We start from the raw sequence: 23,476 nt of genomic DNA, 5'->3' as shown, positions 1-23,476 counted from the left end.
TGCCCAACAACCCTTTCAGTAAAGAAGTTCTTCCTAATATCCAACCTAATCCTCCCCTAGTACAACTTTATCCCATTCCCCCTCATTCTGTCACCAGGCACATGGGAGCATAGACTAACCCCCAACTTGCTACAGCCTCCTTTAAGGTACCTATGGAGAGCCTATAAGGTTGCCCCTGAGCCTCATCCAGGCTAAACAACCCCAGCTCCCTCAGCTGTTCCTCGTAAGACATATGTTCCAGGCCCTTCACCAGCTTCGTAGCCCTTTTCTGGATACACTCCAGGACCTTGATGTCTGTCTTGTAGTGAGGGGCCCAAAACTGAACACAGTACTTGAGGTGAGACCTCACCAGAGTACAGGGGGACGATCACCTCCCTAGACCTGCTGGCCACACTGTTTCTTATACAAGCCAAGATGCCATTGGCCTTCTTGGCCACCTGAGCACACTGCTGGCTCATGTTCAGCTGACTATCAACCAATATGCCAAGGTCAGTCTCTGCCAGACAGCTTTACAGCCACTCATCTGCCAGCCTGTAGTGCTGCTTGGGGTTGTTGTGCAGTGGCAGATGAGCAGCTCCAGGTACTGATCCCACAACATCCTGCCCAGGCGCAGGGAGTGCAGCCCCTCCACAGCGCGACATCCTCATTTTCTCTAAACAACCCTAGGTTTCTCATGCACGTTCCCACTGTCTCTGGCCAATTTCCACCTTCACAGCTGATAAGCTGTTCCTCAGTTTCTTGTTCTGTCCTTATCAATGGTGGAATGCAAAAAGCAACGTAGCTTTCCAAGACTTCTTTTGGAGAAACAGAAAGCATATATTCTTTATTAACACCACTGGGTTATGTGGGGAATAATTCCATTTGACATGTACATGCAAGCAAGACAAGTAGTAGTTATTTCTGGTACGGTGATATCCATATTCATGCAATTCTTAAGAAAGGGCAGGACTTATCCTAATGGTTTCTCAGACCTAATTATCATATTGTCCCTCCTGCTATTGCAGGCATAGTAAACTCTGGTGGTAGCACTTGGGGGCTTTCTGATGAAGGCTCATAACCTTCTTCATTTTGTACTTCGGTCTGTTCTTTTTTGCACATGCTCAGTCATTTTTTAACTGCTTCAGCACTTTTGATCTTCTGCAAACTCAGCTAATTTAATTAAGTTCTACTTTGGGCACCATGTTCCTTCTTCAGCCTGGATTTTGTGGATAGAGCTGAATCTTCTTATCATGCGAGGCCAATACAACAACTGAGCAATTTAAACTTTTGTAGCTGCTCCTGTCCCGAACACTTCCCATTCCCATGACGACTCCTCACCCCCAAATGACTTCTCACCCCCACGTCTCACTCACGGACCCGCCACCCACAGCCACTCCCCATCAGGAGCAGACATCCCCAAACCAATTCATGGCGGGGACAGCATGGGAGGGCTGTGTCCAGCCCCCTTCCCCCCCCCCAATCCCCCTGATGCTGAGCGATGCGGGAAGAAGTGCAGGCAGAGGCTTTGCAGGGTGGAAGAGTGGTAATTTATTCTTCCTGGGGGAATCGTGGCTGCCACCCCCAGCCCGTCCCCAGGTGAGGCCCGGCCGCCTGCTCAGGCGGGGGGCCCGGCCTGCCGGCCCGCGTGGTCCCCGTGTCCCGGCTCCTCCTGCCGCACCCTGTGCAGCCAGGATGTGTCCCCGACGTCGGCGTCCTGCGGGGAGCGTGGCAGTCTGCGCCCGACCTGCCCCGCGTGCCAGGAGAAGCTTCTCTCAAGTCTGCGCTCCGTGGAGGGGCTGCGCGCCCTGCGCCGGGGCGAGACGCTGCGGGAGCGGTAGATGGAGGGGCTCCTCTGCCCCTGCCCCCGCTGCTGCTGCTGCTGCCGCCGCCCCAGCCGCGCGTTCCGCTGGAACCTTCCGCGGGGTCTTCGGGCCAGGCGCACCACTGCTACGATGGGCCCGCGGGACATCGGGCAGGTGTTTCTTGCCTCCGCCCAGACGTGGATGCACTCCAGGCAAAAGGAGTGCTTGCAGGGGTTCACACGAGCTGCGCTGGACAGCGGGCCCAGGCAGATGGGGCACATCTCGTCCCCGGGGGCCTCCTCGGGCTGCTCCTGCCGCCAGCTCATGGTTCCTGCAGCTTCCGCGATGTGGAACCGGTCGTCCTGTGGGGGAGGCTGCCCTGGTGCTGGGCGCTCAGCAGCTGCCCGGGGTCTTCAGCACCTCGATGTCTCGCGGGTCGCCGGCAGGACCTCAACAACTCACGTGCCACCAGGAGGACTACTGCAGAGAGAAGCAGGAAGAAAATATTGTATCAGCAAGCAGACATTAGCTTTCTAGGTTCTACCAAGTTGTCTAGAGTGCTGTAGCTGTCAGCAGTGTGTATATGGATTGCAAACACAGACTAGGCTTAGGCCAGATGAGGTACATGGATGTCTATAGGTGTGAGAGCATTACCAAAGGCCCTTGATGGTTCACGTGCAACAACAATGGCTTCGCGTATGCTTCTAGCAATAGCTCCGCCTCTCTATCTCCTTCCAGCCGTGGAGACTCGAGCTCTCGCCTACCACCAGCCGGACTGGCCGCAGGCGCCCTGCGCAGGGCTTTTATAGGCAGCCCCCTTCTGTGAGGACACCCCAGACCCTGCTGATGTCACCTCTGGCCTCACAGAAGGGGGCTGCCTATAAAAGCCCTGCGCGGGGCGCCTGCGGCCAGTCCGGCTGGTGGTAGGCGAGTGCTCGAGTCTCCACGGCTGGAAAGAGAGAGAGACGGGCGGAGCTAGTGCTATAGGCATACGCGAAGCCATTGTTGTTGCACGCAAGCCATCAAGGGCCTTCGGTAATGCTCTCACACCTATAGACATCCATGTACCTCATCTGGCCTAAGCCTAGTCTGTGTTTGCAATCCATGCACAGACTGCTGACAGCTACAGCACTCTAGACAACTTGGTAGAACCTAGAAAGCGAATGTCTGCTTGCTGATACAACATTTTCTCCCTGCTTCTCTCTGCAGTAGTCCTCCTGGTGGCACGTGAGTTGTTGAGGTCCTGCCGGCAACCCGCGAGACATCGAGGTGCTGAAGACCCCGGGCAGCTGCTGAGCGCCCAGCACCAGGGCAGCCTCCCCCACAGGACGACCATCTGCACGTCGCGGAAGCTGCAGGAACCATGAGCCGGCGGCAGGAGCAGCCCGAGGAGGCCCCCGGGGACGAGATGTGCCCCATCTGCCTGGGCCCGCTGTCCAGCGCAGCTCGTGTGAACCCCTGCAGGCACTCCTTTTGCCTGGAGTGCATCCACGTCTGGGCGGAGGCAAGAAACACCTGCCCGATGTGCCGCGGGCCCATCGTAGCAGTGGTGCGCCTGGCCCGAAGACCCCGCGGAAGGTTCCAGCGGAACGCGCGGCTGGGGCGGCGGCAGCAGCAGCAGCGGGGGCAGGGGCAGAGGAGCCCCTCCATCTACCGCTCCCGCAGCGTCTCGCCCCGGCGCAGGGCGCGCAGCCCCTCCACGGAGCGCAGCCTTGAGAGAAGCTTCTCCTGGCACGCGGGGCAGGTCGGGCGCAGACTGCCACGCTCCCCGCAGGACGCCGACGTCGGGGACACATCCTGGCTGCACAGGGTGCGGCAGGAGGAGCCGGGACACGGGGACCACGCGGGCCGGCAGGCTGGGCCCCCCGCCTGAGCAGGCGGCCGGGCCTCACCTGGGGACGGGCTGGGGGTGGCAGCCACGATTCCCCCAGGAAGAATAAATTACCACTCTTCCACCCTGCAAAGCCTCTGCCTGCACTTCTTACCGCATCAGTTAACTGGGAGGGTTAGGGGGGGCTGAACACAGCCCTCTTCCGCTGCCCCCGCCATGAATTGGTTTGGGGATGTCTGCTCCTGATGGGGAGTGGCTGTGGGTGGCGGGTCCGTGAGTGAGACGTGGGGGTGAGAAGTCATTTGGGGGTGAGGAGTCGTCATGGGAATGGGAAGTGTTCGGGACGAGCAGCCACAAAGGTGACCTGGCCCGACTGGAAAAAAGGCTGACAGCAAAAGTCTCCTAAAAGCCTGGCAGCAGAGAATGCCTGCCAGTTGGGGAACCAGGACTGGCAACCTGCAGCATCCCTGGAAGGCGCTGCTGGCCTCCTGCAAGTGCAGCCTAAGAACCAGAGGCTGTCTCCAGGTGCCACCACCAAGGGCAAAAGCAGGGAACTACAAGAGCAATGGGCTGTCTGAGAAGGAGGAACGGCTCTGGGAAAGGTGCCATTCTCAGAGACTAGGAAGCATCAGTGTCTTTCGCTCGTCTCAGGTAAAACACAGAAATTAGCAGCAGCTTTTGGCTGCTCAAAGGAGGTGGTGTCCTCTGCCCTCTTCTGTCTCTCTTGATAGAAAAAGGACTCCTTCTCGACCCTAAATGGATCATCTCTCTACCTCAGAACCTTCTGTGTGGCACAAATTGTTCTTGCCTACAGAACATCCTAAATCCAGTGAACCTGTGCTGGGGATTCCCGGCTGACTCTGAACTCTGATGGGAGCCTCACATCTTTGCAGTGACGCTTTGTTCTTGATTCCTTGGGGCCTACTCCTGGGTTTGGTCTCTTCCAAGATGGCTTTTCTTAATTAGCCTGACACCTCTCTCCATGCTTGCCTTGAATCACAGAATATTGCCCAGTGGTGGTTTGTGGCCATGTGTAATAACGAGAACTTTTCAGCAAAGAAAGCCTCCGTGTATCGCAGCACCCTACCAACTCTCACTTGCCATCTCCCCACACCCGCAGGCAGGGGGCATCCCTGAAGGGCTCAACCCTTTGGAAGGTCACGGCATGAGCTTCGTTGTCAGAAACAGGGTTCTGTAAAATGCGCACTCAGCGATGCTTTTGAGGAGATGGTAGAAGAACACTGGAAAGTGCACGAGGCTGTCCTGGTTTCAGCTGGGACAGAGTTTGTTGTCTTCCCAGTAGCTGGTATGGAGCTGGGTTCTGGATTTCAGAAGAGAGTGATGCTGACAACACACCGACCTTTTAGTTGTCGCAGAGCACTGCTTACACAGAGCCAAGGAGGTTTCATCTGCCCACACCGCCCTGCCAGCCAGGAGGCTGCGGGTGCACCAGGAGCTGGGCAGGGTCGCAGTCTGGAGAGCTGGCCCAAACTGGCCAGAGTCATGTCCCATACCCTATGGGGTTGTGCTGAAGACTAGGACTGGGCAGCAATCTGATGTGATAAGTCAGACTTCCGCTGCTTGAGTTCTGGCTGAGCATTATTTGGCAACTGGTGAGCAATTGCTTTGTGCATCATTTGTTTCTTGTACTCTTTTTTCATTACTTTTTTTTTTTCTTTTTTCTTTTCCTTTCTTTTCTGTCCTATGGAGCTATCTTTCTCTCAGTCCTTGAGTTTTACTTTTTTTCCACTTCTCTCTCCCATACCACCACAGGGCAGTGAGGGTACATATGTGTGGTGCTTATCTGTCTTTGGAGGGGAGCCACAACAAAAATATAGCTAGATGGTTTAATAAGGAACATAGTGTTGAAAAACTAACAATTTTGTTACTTAAAACAGTATTTATATTGCCCGCAGCATTTACCTGTAAGTACTGTAAGAATCAGGTTATTTCTTTAAGTTTCTGAAGAAGTTTTTGTACAATCTGTGAACAGTCTGAATGGACCTCTTCTGTAATAGACTGAGTTCTCCTCAACATCAAAAGCACGGTGTCTGCTTAGATCTCTTTCACATTCCCAAAAAGTAAACCCTTTTGAAGACTAACAGATTGGTCAGCTATTTGTTATTTCAGACAACTCTTTTAAATGTCCCTCAAGTGTACAGAGGTGTTAACTAGAATGAATAATATTCAAAAGATCATCGCTGATTACATAAAACAAACATGGAGAGAAGCTTCTGTTTCCCAGAGAACTCTTCAGCAGTTAAATGTTCTTGACTTTGCTGAAACTTGTCCACCATGAAATTCTGAACTCCAAACCCTGATCTTGATTTTAATTCATCTATCTACACTGCCTTTTTTCCCCCAGCTTTCAATAAATGTGCATACTACTACTAAAATTGGATCGGATGCCATGTTTTTTAAATCTACTTACTAAAACCAACCTCAAGCTTTGTATCTGACACCTTCCCCAACCACATACACCCGTGTTTCATAATGCTTTAGGTAATTTTCAGTTAAAGCACAGTATAAAGTGTTTTATTTTCTATACCTCTCCCTAACCTTTAAAAGCCTCATCCTGTCCTCCAAGTCCTATTCTTTTCTTCACATTGCAAATTTTTCAAGGACTTCAAGATATGAGCTGAAAATAACTTGAACTTTCCTTCCTACTTGTTGGGATTGGGATGCTATCCTTAGCTGTTCCCAACCAGCTTTTCCTACTCAGAGGATTTTTAGGTCTGTCCTGAAGGAGCTTAAAGGTTGCTGTTGCTGAGCCTCCCTGGTGTTCATGTACAGACTCCCTCCCCTGCCTTTTTGCCCCTTCCTCATTTGCTTTTAGTTCTTAGTTATAACTAGGGAGCTTGTTAGTCTGGCATTCATCAAACTACTTCTGCTAACCTGGTATACGTTAGCCAAATTTATTCACATGTAAGACTACTTTACAAAATCATTTTATAGCCTTGCTTCTAGATTTCTTGTTTTTCTATTGTAATAGTCCATTGATTGAGAACCAAATTCTACTGAAAATCAATAGCTGGAACTGTTTCTACATTTTCAGATACACAGACTCCATTAATAACTTAATTAATAGCATGTAGAACATGTATGGTTGCACTGAAATTTTTGACGAAGAGAATGAATACTGCATAGAATAAGTAAGAGCTTTGACATCAGGTTCAGGAACTACAAGGTATTCAGGAAGCAAGGAAGAGAAGCCATGTAATCCCTTTGCTTATCCATAAGCCCTTTTTCTCATGAATCTGCCACTTCAGAGAGTCTGACAAAAGAAGTGTCACTAAACACACATCCAGTTTTGTATAGCTTTGGATTGTCCAAACTTTTCTATCACAGATATAAATGTACCTTATTTCCATCATCATAGTTTAACAATTAAATGACCTCTAAAGACAGAAACATCAGTTTCTCTCCTTTCTTGCATGTTGTCCTGTTTCTATTTAGGTTTCTTTGTATGCTTTGCCCGGTACATCTCCCACACACATTTACTGCTTTCTCTCAGTCTCCTACTTGCAAGCTTCTCCACCCTCCCCTCAGGATGTATTTCTAGCAGCTGGGTTCTCTCCTACACAGATCATCCCTCCTTGTACTGTGAAATAGCAAGCTAACCACATCGACATAAATGAGGCTACATTGAAAGAAAAAAGCCATTTGCTATTAAAAAAACCACCTCCATCTCAAACTGATTTTGATGCCTTTGATTTAATGACACATGCCTTCACAGACACACATAAAACAACACTAAAACACGGAGCTATTAGTTTCTAAATTTTAAATGATATTAATGCCTACTTTCAAGACTGTAATCTGAATAAAAATCTTCCACCATAATAGTGATTACACAACAATTCTTAAATATTAAAGGGTATGACATTATGCCAGAAGACTGTAGAAACAAAACGTATATACGTGCTCTGAAAAATACTTTCCTAATTAAGTACATCTCCACAGTCTGACTCTTTTTTCAAAAGCCTGACTATTTGCTTATCTGTGTACAGTTAAGCACGTTTTATAGTATTCATATCCTCTAAACAGTAGCTACATATCTGAGGACAGTATAGGTAACAGTTTAAAGAGTTTCCATCTGCTTCTCTCATTGCTATAGGTAATGAAAATGGTATCAAAGTGTACCGAAGGTGCAAAATGCTCTGCATTCTTGTACTGTTTTTTTGCCCTGATGAGGTAATTTAGGATATGCATTTCTAATGCAAGTCGTATAATCTGTGCAAAGGTTAAAGCTATTTTCTTCTAACTCTCCATCTCTTTTGGAGAAGGTGTGTTCACCTTCTTTGCTGCTCAGACGCCACTCCAACTCTGGACACCCAGACCTCCTGCGACATAACCATGCTGTACATCCAGTCTACGTGCATCCACCTAGATTATTTCCCAATCTGACTGTTTTTTATACTGCAGTTTCTGCACCATAGATTAAGTATAGGAGACAAAATCAAATCTTGGTTTGTTTACTTGAAGTTTCATTTCAATATAAGATTTTTAATTCTTACCATGGTCTGTAAGTTTAGACATGCAGAGTTGACTTGATCTCTCATTTCCACTTTGTTTATCGCATCCTATGGACACAGAGTCACATGTAATGACTGGCTCAGAATGAATTAGCAGTTTTGAAGTCTGCTCATCAGATTCCTTAATCAAACAAAGCAGCACAGAGAAAAAGGTACAGTTAGAGCTTTCAGCAGGATCACGATACAATGGCTGCCCTGATCCACACAACTGCTGGGACTCATATTAAACAACAACAACAAAACAAAACAAAACAAAACAAAACAACAACAACAAAAAAAAAACCACCCTCCTACCTCTTTTCTAAATGATAGCAGTGACTCAGCCACAAGCTAACACAGATTTAACATGCTTTTTTTTTTTCTCCAGAGATAATGAGAAATAGAAACTAGAGTACACGCTACAGAAAAGATAGAAAACAAAACACTAAAACAAATCTTATTGTTGCTGTGATGCTTTTACTGACTATTTCCAAACTGATGCTGTTCACTGTATGATAAAATGTAGTACTAGTCCTGAACAGGACTATCTTATGTTGCAGATATCCTAAAAGCAAAGGTTACATTATACTGGGAAGCATTCTAAGACTTTATTCTTACTAAGAAGACAGTTTAAATGTTAGTATTCTGTACTACTCAAATGAAAAGAACCCACAGCCATGCCAAATAAGAGTGTTTAAAGGATTAAAAATCCTGAAAATAAATGTATTTTGAACTCCGATATCACACAAAAGATCAGTAAGTCCATTTCAGAGAGCAGATTTAGATTTATGGGTGTCTAAATAGAAAATTGTTCAATAAATAGAGAATTGTTAATCTCTGGACTGGACTGTCTGTCCAGTCCTAAAGAAAGTGTGTGGAGAACAGAAAAGAGGTACATTGAAAGTACATAAATAAGGTATCTGAAACAACAGCTCATACTTACATGAAGGACATCGACATTCAGCTGCTGAAAATTACGGGACCTGAATTCTTGCATTCTTTTGATATTTTCTTGATATTTTTCTTCTGCCAGCTGTCTGTAAATACAGAATATTTGTGATTAAGATGTGCTATCAGGGATTGCGCAAAGGGATCTTCTAACAGTAGATGTGGAAAAGCAGTTTCCATAATTAGAGTGCTATGGTGCCAAATATTCATGGCATCTGCTCAAGTTGAGGTTAGTTTTAGTGAACTCAGAAACAGATCTCAGGCCTTATTTCCAGCTATTTATTTTAATTTATCTTTCACAACCTGCATAATTAATTGAAAAATAGTAAATTATCCATCCCAGACTCTTTTGTCTCTTCCAAAGATCTTAAATATGTCAGACTTTATTCCACTGTGTAGTCAGGGGAACTTTCAGATAAAGACAGGCGCACAATACTTGTGTGCTATGAACACTTCTCCTGGGGTAGAGTTGGTAATTGTGCTTTTTCTGTGCAGGACTACTTATGCTAGGTCCTACATTACGCAAATCCTCCAGTTTCCATTACTAAATACCCTAATCTCTTCTATGTCTAGATTTGCACTGCTGAGAGTAGATCTCCAGTGTGAGAAGGTACTATGTTTTTGCACTATTTCATGTTTTCAGGCAGAATCAGCTTGCAAGTACCCAGGGTTGAAATTGAATAGATCAATTTTGAAGACTCATGATTGAGAATAAGGTTAATTTTTAATTTTAACCTAAGATTGCAGATTAATATGTTGCCTTTGTATTACAAAATAAATATATTTACTTTTGTTGCTGGGAAAAAATGTGAAAAATAAATAGAAAATGTTAAAATGAAAGAAAGCAAAGAAAATGAAAAGCAAACGACAAATATCCTGTAACTAGTATTACTTCCTAATTTCCATCCATTAAAAAAAAAAAGAAAGAGAGAGACTTCCTATATATAAATTTCATATAAGAATGAGCCTACCATATTATTGTAAAAACCATGTAGAAGAGGTGTTATATTTTATATAGTGGTATCATTTCAAGGAGTTTTTTTTTTATTTTGTTTTGTTTTTTAATGAGAATAAACTTGCATACCATCTCCAGTCTCAAACAAAAGAGTTGGTGTCAAACAGACATAAATGATGATCAGACATGTTTTTCAAAAGGAAATTAAAGCCTTTGTTGTTTGTTTTTTTTTATTTCCAGCTTTTGGGTATGGACACAACAGGCTGGCACAAGTAACACTAGTGATTTTATAGAAACTGAATTTACTATTGAACTTACAACTGAAATTACTATTCATTTGCAGATATATGCAACAGCTTCAAAGTTACTGAGGCCACAAATTCAGGCTTCATGTTACTTTCCAATATTTCTCTGTAGTAAGATGTCATCGCTTTACTGAACTGCTAGCTTGCTTTGGCGTAACAGTGTTAAGATGCTGATTCTCATGATCAGAAATACTTATTCCTCTATTATCCCTTATAAATAGCTGAGTAAACATTTGTTAATTTACATTGCACTTTGCAAAACACTTTTGAAGAAAATGTTAAAAATGAATGTGCAGCTTTTCTGATTTTCATTCACATCATATGAAACACTGAACATTTTTAATGGGCAAAAACTCAAGTGTGTCATCAAAACAGTATTTTCTTTCTATTTAAAAATGCAATTCATGCACAGATACATAGCCTTCAAGATGTTTCCCACATGCCACTTGGAAATGGTACTTAAAATCCTCTCTTTCCTTATAACTTTCTTAATAAAATGATAAACTGTAAAGCCCTTATAATATGTTGATCACCCCATTGCTTGGTCATTTGATAAGACTATTTTTTCTGAGCTATTAACTTCCATTGACAAATCTCTTGGGCCAAAAGAATTGAAAAAAGCTGCACTGTAACTAAATGTCTGACTCCTCAGAATAAGCAATCCTTAACATGACAAGTCATTAACAAAATCCCCTATTGTAATGAATCTGTTAATCTCTCATGTAGTTATTTAACCCAAAATACTATGCTCAAAGTACCAGTTTTGAGCTAAAGCTCTGACTTCTTTTTCTACATAAATAATTACTATGATTTAACTCATCAAAGTGAATGGGGATTCACATTAAGTAGCTGAAGACTCTTTTTTTTTAATTTAATATTATTTTTATTTTTAACTTGACTGTTCGAGTTCTCTCGTTAGACTGCTGAAAGAGGAAAACTGCACGGTTAGGGCACAAAACTAACATTATGCACAACTTACTTCAACTTCTTTGCTTTCTCATCTGCTGCATTTAACTTCCTCAGCCTCATTCTTTCCCGTGGTGTCATTTTCTGAACTTCAGACAGTTCCTGTAGAGTCTGCAAATGAACTTTCCTCTGCCTGAAATTGAATGCATGCCAGCTTATTTTCATATAAAAATGTAAATATTGGTATTTTGATTTGCTATTGAAACATACTGACATTTCAAATGGAATAATTAGAAAGTCACAGGTACTATAACAGACTAAACAGACCTTAATGTGGAAAGCAATGCTTCTTTTACACTGAAACTTAGACTTAGATTAATGAAGAACATGAATCATTTCAGGCATTTCATGTGAGAACAGAAAAACGTAAACTCAGCTCCTTAGAAGAATAAATGTTGAAGCACAGTGAAATATTTACCCTGTCAGGATTCATTATTGAGCATATTACAAATCCAAAGGCAGTTTTCAAATGAGAACCACAGGAAAAAAAAAAAAAAAAAAAAGAAATACCATTCATACATTTTGCATTGGTTGTTACAAATTGGCTGCAATAAAAGATAGCATTAATGCATCTTCAATGAAAGTCATAATTATCATGTCATCCTCTTGAGTTTCTAGTCCTAATCAATAAAAACAATTCACTGGTAAAATGGACTTATCAATACAGGAGAGCAATACTAGACCTGTATCAGAAAAAGGATATTAATTTCAGATTTTACCTCACATCATATAGTAATTGCAAAAATTGAACCATAGTTTGCAATGACATAGCAGTCATATTTCACTCACACCAAAATTTTGCAATCTTTTTATTCATGATAAAAAGTTCTGAATTTAAAATGTCTATTTTTGCTCTTATGAGATAAACTCACTTACCATCTAAGAGCCCAGTTTTGTAAGCATACAAATTGCAACACTCCTTGCAGACTACCATTTTGAAATCAGTATTTTAATAACTGAGAAGCTTTCATTATGCTTTTCAAATGTTGACTATGGAGGGAAATAGTGTAAAGATATGAAAATTACTGTGAAATATGAAAGACTAAGGACAAAGACAAGAAGATTTTAATTATTAATAAGAATGGAACTAACTCCTCAAGTATGAATAATGCAGACTTATTTCTTGTCCCCTGTTAAAAAAAAACCTTCTGATTTAAATTATAAGAACCTCATGGGAAAAAAAGTCATTTTTCATCCAATTTGAAACTGAATTCATAGAGTTTTCTTCTTAGTTAAATATTTAAAATGTATGACTTGCCTGGGACTGGAATAAACTAAGACATTAGAGGTTTTTACTAGAAGAAACCGGACTCAACTATACACACCAAAAATAATTTCTGGTGAGGAAAAAAAATCATAAATTTAAAGTAGCGATGACTGGGGAGGACACCATAACAAGCAGCTCCCTGTACACACACCAACTACAGCACATGCGGGAAACTCCCTATGTTTAAATTATTTTTCCACCACTTTTCTCTTTGTATGCCACCATTTTTCAGATATTTTTACTTCATTGTACCTACCTCTTTAAATATGGGCTTGAAAAAAATGTTTGTCACTTTGCTTACCAGTAGCAATACAGAAGCTAACATTCTCATAAATGCAATAAAAGTCATAATAGAATTATGCATGTATGTGTATTCTAAACATTTAATCAAAAAAGAATCAGACTCCAGTACATTCATCTCCTAGGACGACTTTTTTTTTTTTTTTTTTTTTTCCTCAAACTGATGCTCTGAAAAGTTCAAGGTAACTTTCTGTGCTCTAACAAATATAGCTCTTATCCAGTTTTTACGATTCTGGACCTCAGCACAGAGAAGCTGACTTTTTAATGCTTTTAACCGAAGTATAAGAAAAAGATGTTTGTAGTTAGAACTTGCTCTTCATCTTACACACTTGAGACTTCCTTTTGAACAAAAATAATTGTAGACCCTGGGATATGCAATCATGTCCTGCTTGGGTGTTAGCTCTGTCAATAAGCGATGTCTGCTTGGAAGGTGAAAAGACTTGATATATTCAAACTAATGACAAAGGAACATAGTATATTTTATGGATAATATAAAATGGTTTCATCAATCTGTTCTAGAAACACAGGGATGTTTGAGGTCTAGATATATATTTTGCAGGTAAAAATACTACTTCCTGAAAGCTTCTATAATTTTTTGATGCATATGGATAGTTTGAAATCCTATATGGAATGTAGGTGAAAACCCACAAAATAAAGGCATGAATTAAACATTTTTTGAAGATTCTCATAGTGTATGTTTTAATAAGCATTTAACCTTCAATATTATTTATAGAGAGTTGGCATAATATTTGGGCAAGATTTCAGTGCCTCAAAACTAGTTAAGGTATATCTCTGAGGAACATCTCTGCAGTTAACTATAATTCATTTGAATAAACAGGAATCCACTCAAGAATTAATTAATTCAACCTGAACACAGCAACAATAAGCAAAAGGTATGTCTAATATTTCCTGAGTACAGCACATCTGCCCGTGTAACTGTAGAGTTTCCGCTATACTAGCAAAGAGCTATTTGTAGCAGAAACAAGAATAGTAGAATATTAAGAATACCAAGAATTAGACAATACAGGCATCATTTGTTATTGCCTCTTATATCTATTGTTGCAAAGTTCAACAATGTGTTTATACTAAAGTGGAAACCTAAACAGAGAACTCTTGTCTGATAAGAGGACAGAGACTCATCTGACAATGAGAGAAAGCAAGAACAGAACTGACAGGGTGGAAACTCCAACCACAATTTCAAGCTATGAGAGCTTTACAGAAATATTCTAAGCAGTCACACCAGGTAACAAAAACGTACAGAATATTTTTCTGTGTTGAATCCAGTGTCCTTATTTCACATTCCTCCTATCACTGTTATTAAACAACCCTTTCTTTTGCAAAGTTGCAGTTGGAACACTAAAGGAACACTAGCAAGCAGCAGTCTTGGTAACAACTGCAAAGTGACCATAGCTGAAAAACTGCCGGCCTACACTGAGAACAGAGGTCACAAAAAGAATGAAGGGAAAAGGCAAATTCCCTTGAATCTACTGTTAATTCTGAATTGGTGCACGGGCTTTTTCATTGCTACTATTTATTCATTAAAAAAAAAAAAAAAAAACAAAACAAAAAACAAAACAAAACAAAAAAAAACAGATAGCTGTTGAAGTCTTGAAAGTTATTCAGAGGAAATAAAAGATGGAGATGACTGCCACGTCTGCACAGGATCACAAACTCCTGATTTTGAATGTGCTATCTCCTAACAGAGCAAAACCACATCAAGAAAACTCAGGGACAGCAAGCAAAGAGGAATGGAAGCTGCCATTGAAACCACGCAGATAATTTACAAAGACAAAATGAAATTGCCCGTGTTGACATTTGCTTTAATCACTGCCGCACCGTAATTTGACACAATTAATTAATTTAATATATATTCGGTGCCTAAAAGAGAGATCATGTGCAAAGGCAGCACTGATTTAAGAGTCAAGAAACACCACAAGTCTTAATTTCTCACAAGAAAGTTACAAGACAAATATAATAGCATCCTATGGATGTATTAGATGAACCGTTTAAGTGTTTATGTCTTCATTTGGATATCGTTTAGGAAACATAGCCTTCACATTCAACAATTAGTCAGTACACAAACTAAGTCAGTACACAAATGACCATGACTTAACTAAAATGATGATCTAAGCCTTCAAAATATACAGACAAAGGTCCTAACTTAATTGCACACTCACTGTTACTAAATTAATTTGTGCATGTGCTACATACACACTCACAATTTATGGCTCCAGAATAAAAATATTTAATTATTACATCCATTTTTTACCCTAAATTCTGATTATGCAACTCATTAATGTGGTTGTCTTGTATTTCTGGGGAATGGCAAAATCCCTTTAAATGCAAAGCATGAGGAGATTAACACAAACATTTGTTTACAACAGCATAGTATTTGGCAACACCATAACTGTTTATAGTTCTGCCCACAAAACACTTAAAAATACTTACAAAGCATCAAAAATGGGAGCAGCTTCTTTCTGCCAGTTAAGCCCCTTGTCTTTCACATTCATATTTGTGTATTTGTACTGCATATTCTGTAAAGAAATAAAATAGAAGCAGTATCAATGCTTGAGGCTGAAGTGATCCAGATTCCAATATGACACAAAACAGCCCTAATGCAAAAAATGATCAAGCAGTTTCCTTCCCTACTTCCTTACAAAGTCAAATAATAAATACGTTGGAACCAGGGACCAAAAAAGAAAGATGCACTGTTTTTTGTTAAAATTATGACTAACTAGAACAGTTAGAGATGACACGTACCCAGTCCAAATGATCTGCACTCGTTATGCATAAATATCCATTCCCCTTATTACTCATAAGATTTTAAAGGGGGGTACATTCAGCATGTAGAGTGAGAAAGGCTTAATTTCTCACTGCCTCTCTGCCTCAGTCATACTGTTAGCTTCAAAAGTCCCCTAGATTAATGTTCCCACTGGCTGCGCTCTAAGTTATTTTTTCTCTACACATTTCCTCTGTCTCCACTCTACTTCTGTAAAATACATACTCAAGTGGCAAGTGTACAGCTATCGCTTTTTCTTCTTAGATACCTTTAGTTGTTCATCAACATAAGGGATTTTTAGGATCTCTGCTGCTGCTGGTCTCATCGAAGGATTCTTACTTAACATGCTGAAACATGAAGAAAACAAAACTGAAAATTCAGTGATTTTCCAAATTAACTTAAGTAACTGATAAACAAGAGAGCAATATACCTGCTCAGCACTGCATTCAGTTTGCTCGGATATCTATCAGGAAGAGAAGGTGTATCACCTTCTACTATTTTTAGCACAACTGACAAAAAATTGTGTCCAGAAAATGCATGGTCCATACAGCACATCTCGTATAAAATGCATCCCAGAGACCTTGAAGGATAAAATAATCAGAATAGCATAGATGTTATTTTTACAAGTACCATGCATAGTGACATTACGATAAGAAAAATTACAAGTGCATATACGTTTTTCCTGAGAATAGTATATTTTACTATTATGCTAATCTTTTCATCTCAAAAGATTATGATTCATTACTCAGATCACCGATTGACATCATATTAAACAGGGGCAATCATCATTCAATTTTGATAAATGCACGCAAAAACCTACAATCTGTATATATATTTTACACATATATGCAGGTATATAAACACTCATTTAGCCACACGTTCAAAATAGATTCCAAAACTGGTTTGGACTCAAAGAATTATCAAATTTTAGATGACTGCATCATGTTGTAACACATAAAACAAAATTTCCTCAATTTTTTATTTGGAGATGAAAAAAAAACTGAATATGCCAGGCTGAAGACCTAGCTGAGAACCAATGTCAGATTTTATTTATCAGGCTCTTATTCCTCAGTCCTAACAGAGATAGCAAAGACCACCAAGTTGAATATTTTAAGAAAATCACTCTCATAATGATTTATGTAATGACTACTCATAATAGCTTGCACTTCGATTGGCCTCTATCTAATATATTTTTTTTTTAAATAGAGATGCTGAGCTTTCCAGGCTTTGAAGCGTGCCCAGTATCAACTCCAGTTGATACTGGAGTGCAGGAGAATACTGATACTGATATTCAGGAGAACAGAGGCAGTGCGAAGTGACTTGATCAAGGTCATAAAAGATGTTGGTGAGAGCAAGCTACAGGACCAGACTCACCTAGGTAACCAACTTAAATAGCACAGCAACTTTACTTTTCACGTAATATTTGATTGGGGTACTTATCATTTACAGCAGTATGAAAATAAAGCATACTGGTAATACGTAGAAGCATGTATAGGTGAATGGCTTTGGTAAAAAGGGTATAAACATTATCTTTGAAAGCAAATAATGAATAAATTTAAATAATTCATTTTGGTTAAAGAAGAGGAATAAGTTCAGTCCATCTGACAATAAAAGAGCACAAGCAAATAATTTTAGAGCTGAAACTCATGCTCTCTGTATAATGTAAATAAACCCAAGGAGAGAGAACAGAAGGGTTCTCTCACTGGTTCTTTACGAAGATCTATTTGAAAACAACTATGAGAATATTTTTGCTAAAAACTGCCTAACTATAGAGGTACCTAAATAATTGCCTAGCTTCTGGAAGTTTTAACTGTCAACCAGCTTTCAAACTTCCAAAATCTACTGATCTTGGAAGTTTGAAAGCTGGCTGACAGGCAAAACTTCAGGTAACAGTAACACACAGATGATGCTCTACATTTACAATCTACGTTCAAACTCTGAAACAAGATAATGACCACATGAGAAAATACTTTACAACCAAAGTGCAGACGTGGCATCTGAAAGCATCAAACAAAAAAGGAAACCAGCCAGAGGGAAGAAAAAAAGGAAAATCCCAACTTGATAGACTGTACTAAAACTGTTGTGTTTTTGTTTTTGTTTTTTTTCAGAATCAATCTGTTTTCGGAGGCTGCTTAATTCTGGCAGCTAAAAATTGCTTAATGAGCCATTAAGAGAACAGGATTTACCACATGAGGGAAGCCCATTTATTCAGCTAGCTGAGTCCTCTGACTACACCTGAGACTTTGGAGAAAGATGAAAAAGAACACCCGAGGCATTCTGGTGAAGCTGGGGCAGCAAACAGGCTGCCCAGGGAAAACCCCATCTGTCCCATCACAGAAAAAAATAACAGAAAGAAAAAATAAATAAATAAAAAGCAGGGAAAAAAAGAAAAAGTAGATTATTTATTTATTTATTATTATTTTTTTTTTTACTGCAAAATACAACTCTTTGAAATGACGTAAGTAGTTCTAAGCTGAGAAAGGTTGTCCTGAATCCTAGAGCAAGGCCACTTCTTCTCAGGACAGCTGCTGAGCTGTAGTTGCCTAAGGAAGTTACGAAGTTTTTGCCTCGAGACTGCATTTCTCAGAGCAGTTGTGTTTCTACAGTTCCAGCCTAAGCATGTTGTAAGAAGCAAAGTCAGCAAGAGAAGATTTCTTCCTGATTCCCATGAGCAATTTGCCAATGACCAAAACATATCATTTAATTACTTTTATAATCCTAGCTTGTATAACTGCCAGCGTTATAAAATTCTAAAATGGCCATGAAAGTATCCAGCCAGAGCATTTGGTTTGACAGCTTTCTGTTTGTGAATAGGTTCAACAAATGTGCTAAACAGCATTTCATTTCAGCAGAACTGATGCAAGATCGTTTCACATTGAAGCCACTTATGCTCAATTATATAATAAAAAGGAGCATCTGCACAGGTTTCAGTATATTCTCTACAATATCAAAGGACAGACTTCTACGTTCTCAGGAGAAACCACCCTGTGGTTTTTGGTGCTACTTGTTTTCATAAGCATTGCTGTCCCATTCACATCTTCTGGTCTTTTATAGAAATTTCTAAACTTCACTACAGTCCTTCAAAGGCTGTAAGGTGCACATTAACTTTTTAATGAAATGCTAAAAGCCAGACAATATAAATGCCTATACCTTTGTGGCTTGTGCATCTCAGTCTGACTGTACCAAGTCTTAAGAATTTGCTGACCCCAAGGTCTATGAGGAATACATACATGTACATACATCTGACCCCAAGGTCTATGAGGAATACATACATGTACATACATCATGACACTCTCATCCACGGCTTTTCAGATCTTCATGTCAGGGTTTATCCAGCTGTAGGTGTGCAGCGTTTATCATTAATCTTCCTGCCTACTTCTTTCTAATAGTTGTTGGTGTCTAATGGACAGAAATAGATCCAGATCGTATGGCTCAGTCTTTTAAACAGTGAACCAATTGGATAGAATGGCAGCATCCTAATTCTCATAGTAATTAATTTCTGTGGGGTCTTGTGGGAAAAGATCAAGGTAGTCTGTGCACCCAAAACTTCACTGGATTTTTAAATACCTCCATATACTTCATGGATACTTCCATTGAATTATCGCAAAAGACTCTCCTATCTGTCCTCTCAAGGAGCGATTAAAGCTGAGCACACAGCAGCTTTTGAAAACAAAACAAAACAAAACAAACAGAAACCAAACATACAGAGATTACAATATTGCTATATATATTATTTATCAGATTTACTTTTCATGTGCCATTATGCTGACTATGCATCTCCCCAGCACTTTCAAACATTTTGAGTGTTCACGAATCCTTCCAGCTTCTATCAGCTATTTCCAAACACAAAGCCAGTAACACTTGGGAAATTCAGAAAGACTGGGGAGTCTCCCAAAATCACGTATACTCTGTGTACACTTTGTAAAAACTCTCTTTACAGCGTTAGTCATTCATCCAGTCAATAAACAATATTTTATATTACATATCATAGAATAGGCAGATTTAGAGTTAGCAGCAAACCATTTATATTATTTTAATAAACTTCCTTTCAATACAAAATCCCATTCCAAAATGTTCCTCACTACGAGATTGATTCAAGTTATAACCTCAAATGCTGTGGACACTATTATTAGTTATATAGATTGCCTAGTTTAGAAATAAATTTGGATACCTCCAAACCTTTATATTTGGGTGAGCAGCCCACTTACGCGGGTGAAGTTATATACAGCACTAGGGGCCAAAAGCATGACAAAGATTGCCTGGCTTGGGTCACTGTAAAAAGAACATCACTGTACTCTTTTCAGTAAAGGAAAGGTTCTTCCTCTTTTTTTCTCTCTCATTCATGGGGTGGAAAGGGCTTGGCTGACTCTTGGTACATGTATATAATAGCAATTATAAAAAGGGTTTTGGTCAGCACAGACATTTAATAGTCTTACAACCATCTAGCATTTCTACGGTACAAAGAAGTGGAAAAAATAAAATAATAATTCCTTCTGAATGTTTTATTGGTTCTTATCACAAGATACATAATCTCAGCAAAACCAGCTATGAAATGTTTTCAATAACAGCTGTTTGAATTCAGCTAAGATGCACTGAATTTCCACTGGGTGATGATATGACTGCCTTTATTATTGAACTGAAATATTTGTTTCTTGCTATCTGTATGTGGGATGGTGAAAATAATTAGAAATAAATACTTGCCACATTCTGTTAAGAATCCATTATAATCAACACTATTGCAATAAAAAAAAATCAAAATCAAATACTTGTCCCAAAATTATTCTTAATAAGAGTATCGCACCAGCATAATCAGCTATAGGGATCTTCTTTTTCTAATTGTCTTGGGACTAGATAGAGGAATATGGGAGGAAAAGATATTTTAGACACCATTATTAACCCAAATTACAATTTGTGCTTTACTTGAAGACCCATAGTTTGGAAACTCTGGGACAAAATCTTACAGAGACAGAGTAGGCTGAAATTTTCTCCCATGAGTCACATATTGGCAATTTCTTTCTACCTTAAGTTCCATAAAATAAAAATATTGATGAGAACATAGCTTACAAATCGCAACTCACATTGCTTTGAAGAAGTTTTTGTTCTGCATTTATCTCTGAATTAAAACCAGGGATCATTTCAGTGGAGCTTTGCTGATTCATAACAATGAGGATCTAGCACACCTTTTCAGCATAGATGAGAAATCTGTGATGTCTGCTTCAACCCTTGCTTTCATATAAAACTGCACTTTAAAAAAAATCCATCGGTTAAACATTACTCAAAAGACCAATGCATGAATTTTATGGCTGCTTTTGGTAATTATTCGACATAAAATTTGGCACTAAAAATAATTATTTTTGGATTGTTATTATTAAAAGAAAAGACAAACTGGGGCAAAAGTACAGACAAGCAAGCACAATTAAAATGAAAGTCCCGAGATGTGTGGCATAGGGAACCCAATATAACCAAATCCCACAGAAAAAAAAACATTTATCAAAAAATGGCAACACTTGACAGTTGACGTAGAGTATGATGGATTCAAATGTGATATTCCTTTGTCTCTGCCAGACAAAAAGAAAACAATTTATACCTCTCTTGTAAAGAATTTGCTTTGCTTCCAAATGACAAATACATTTGGTTTTCAACTGAATCGTTTCTGTTATCATTTCTGCCTCTGAGATAATTTACATTACATATTATGCAGAAATTCTTTGTGAAGTTCATGGGTGGAGTTTGCCAAATATGCTCATAGCTTTGAAAAGGAGAGAGAAATATCATTGTTCATAACTGTTTGCTTACACTTTATCACATCTACTCAGAAACAAAATAAGATGGTTTTAATAGCCACTACAATAGAAGCACTCAATATTTGCACTGAGGATTTATACTGATCCTGGGCAGACTACAAACCAGTGCAGATTACAGTCTCATTTAAGCAACCCCAAACTCTCAGAGTTAGAAAACCTGAAAAAAATTGCAGTTGTGCTAACAACTAGTGGCAGGCAAATATTGTTAACTTTACTGGAGACGTGAACACAGAGACAGTTGCAAGTGTGACGAGAAAGTGACGCTCATTCCCCAGTATGAAAAAAGCAGAATCTAAACTGTTTGGGAGCCCGTGTGACAAGTGAACCTCCAATTTTCTGATGTAGAGGAGACCTCTGGGAAAGCTACACCAGTCCACTTTAACTTTAGGACCATCTGTGGGAATTATCATTGACCTCCTTGGTAAGTTTAGGCTTTCTAGGTTGCATGAGGACAGTGGAAAGTACAAAGGTTTCTCTGTTCTTCAGAGATCCTTAGATATCGGATATGTATTCTAACATCTAGCCTCACTAACACTCTTGCTATTATCACTACTTGTGCAAAACTAGCAGTTCTGAGTGATGACTTGCTTTATCATTAGAAATATTTCTATTTCATTATATTTCAACTAATTTTAGAAAAAGCAACCTGATCTAAAAAGTTGTGGAATGAATACTGATGGATGGGACATGTATTTGGTAGATCTATGTTAGGCACAACAAATATCATAGAATCAAAGTTGACCAGAAGGTCTCACTCCCCTCAGCGTGGTGCAATTCCTACAGCCATGTTTGGTCCCCAGTAACAGAAATGGCACAGTTTCGCTGCACGTGGTAGGGCTGAGGGTAATGTTTATGAAGTTTATATATGGAGTTCACCTTTACCAGGGCTTCTTATGTGTCATTGCATAAAAATTGTGTGAAATGGGAACAGGCTGCTCCACAGCTCATCTGATCTTTCTGTCCTTTCCTCCTCTCTCACAGATGGATGCATTTGGGCTGTAGAATATTCCATAGTTTGAAGGACACGAGAGCAGCCTCATCAAATCTGAGCTCAGATATAAGAATAAATAACCAGACAAGGAATAACAGTTCTTCCTAACATTCCTACGTATTCCTCTACTGAAGTCAGAATTGAAGAGAAAATATTATTCCTCAAATTTCAAAAATACCAGGTCATTTTAGCTATCTCCTGGGTTTTTCATTCTATGAAAGGAATAAAGATATTATGCTACATAGGTACAATTGCATAGGCCATGTTTATATATAGATATTACTGTTGTAAGCAATGATGACAATATAGACATATTTAGACGTAGTGAAATAAAGCTGGGATCAAAAGAACTCAAAAAAAACTCCCAAGCCATTTTAATAATGCTAAGATTTTACACTCCTTGTAAGCAAGGGAACTAAGAATGCTAGCAGGATGGTGTGTTCCTTTAGGTAGAAACTCGCTATCACTTTTTGAAGGAAACCAATTTATTTAATGAATTGAAGTTACTGACTCCTGGAAAATGAGCTGTCACACTTAAAAAAAAAAATAGCCCTTAAAAAACAAAAAGACTGAAACAATAGCAGAACTTGAGCTCTCACATGTCAAGCAATTAAAAAATGAGCTTCCTTGAGCTTTATCAAAAAGCATTTATATCTCATAACTAGAGAAGTTTCTCAACAAGAAGAGACATTCAAATTTACCAGCCTTTGTACTAACTTGATAACAAAAAGCTGCAGAGAAACCCAGCAAGCTTCAGTTAACTGGTCATGATTGGCTAAAAACTGTTATAAAATGAACTTGGAACACAATCTGTCTTCTACATACTTTCAGATAAATAAAAGTGACTTTAGTTTTTAGAGCCAACACCTTAACAAATGTCTTCCATGGCATGTTCACCTCAATCATCAAATTCTGTGTCAGGGAATAGAGTTAAGATTGTCCTTGGAGAAAATATGCTTTCCATTGAATGCATGGAAAACAGCCTTCTCCTCCCTAGCTCTCCCAAAATCAGACGAAGGATGTCTGTTCAAACAC

At 40.0% G+C, this 23,476-nt stretch overlaps 1 protein-coding gene across 1 annotated transcript in view; it reads right to left on the bottom strand.

The window, feature by feature from the left end:
• The window catches only part of NEK11 (NIMA related kinase 11), a 104,012-nt gene that overhangs the window by 45,839 nt on the left and 34,697 nt on the right, over positions 1-23,476 (bottom strand). Inside the window, exons 7-12 of the mRNA XM_084511733.1 lie at positions 16,077-16,226; positions 15,915-15,993; positions 15,316-15,401; positions 11,314-11,433; positions 9,070-9,163; positions 8,130-8,268 (exon numbers count right to left, since the gene is read on the bottom strand). Coding sequence (XP_084367859.1) covers positions 8,130-8,268; positions 9,070-9,163; positions 11,314-11,433; positions 15,316-15,401; positions 15,915-15,993; positions 16,077-16,226 — 668 coding nt within the window. The remainder of the gene's footprint in view (positions 1-8,129; positions 8,269-9,069; positions 9,164-11,313; positions 11,434-15,315; positions 15,402-15,914; positions 15,994-16,076; positions 16,227-23,476) is intronic.

The sequence above is a fragment of the Aythya ferina genome, assembly GCF_964211825.1.
Source record: "Aythya ferina genome assembly, chromosome: 2".
Classification (NCBI taxonomy): Eukaryota; Metazoa; Chordata; class Aves; order Anseriformes; family Anatidae; genus Aythya; species Aythya ferina.
The sequence above is the reverse complement of the archived record's forward strand: the minus strand, read 5'-3'. Positions and strand labels throughout refer to the sequence as shown.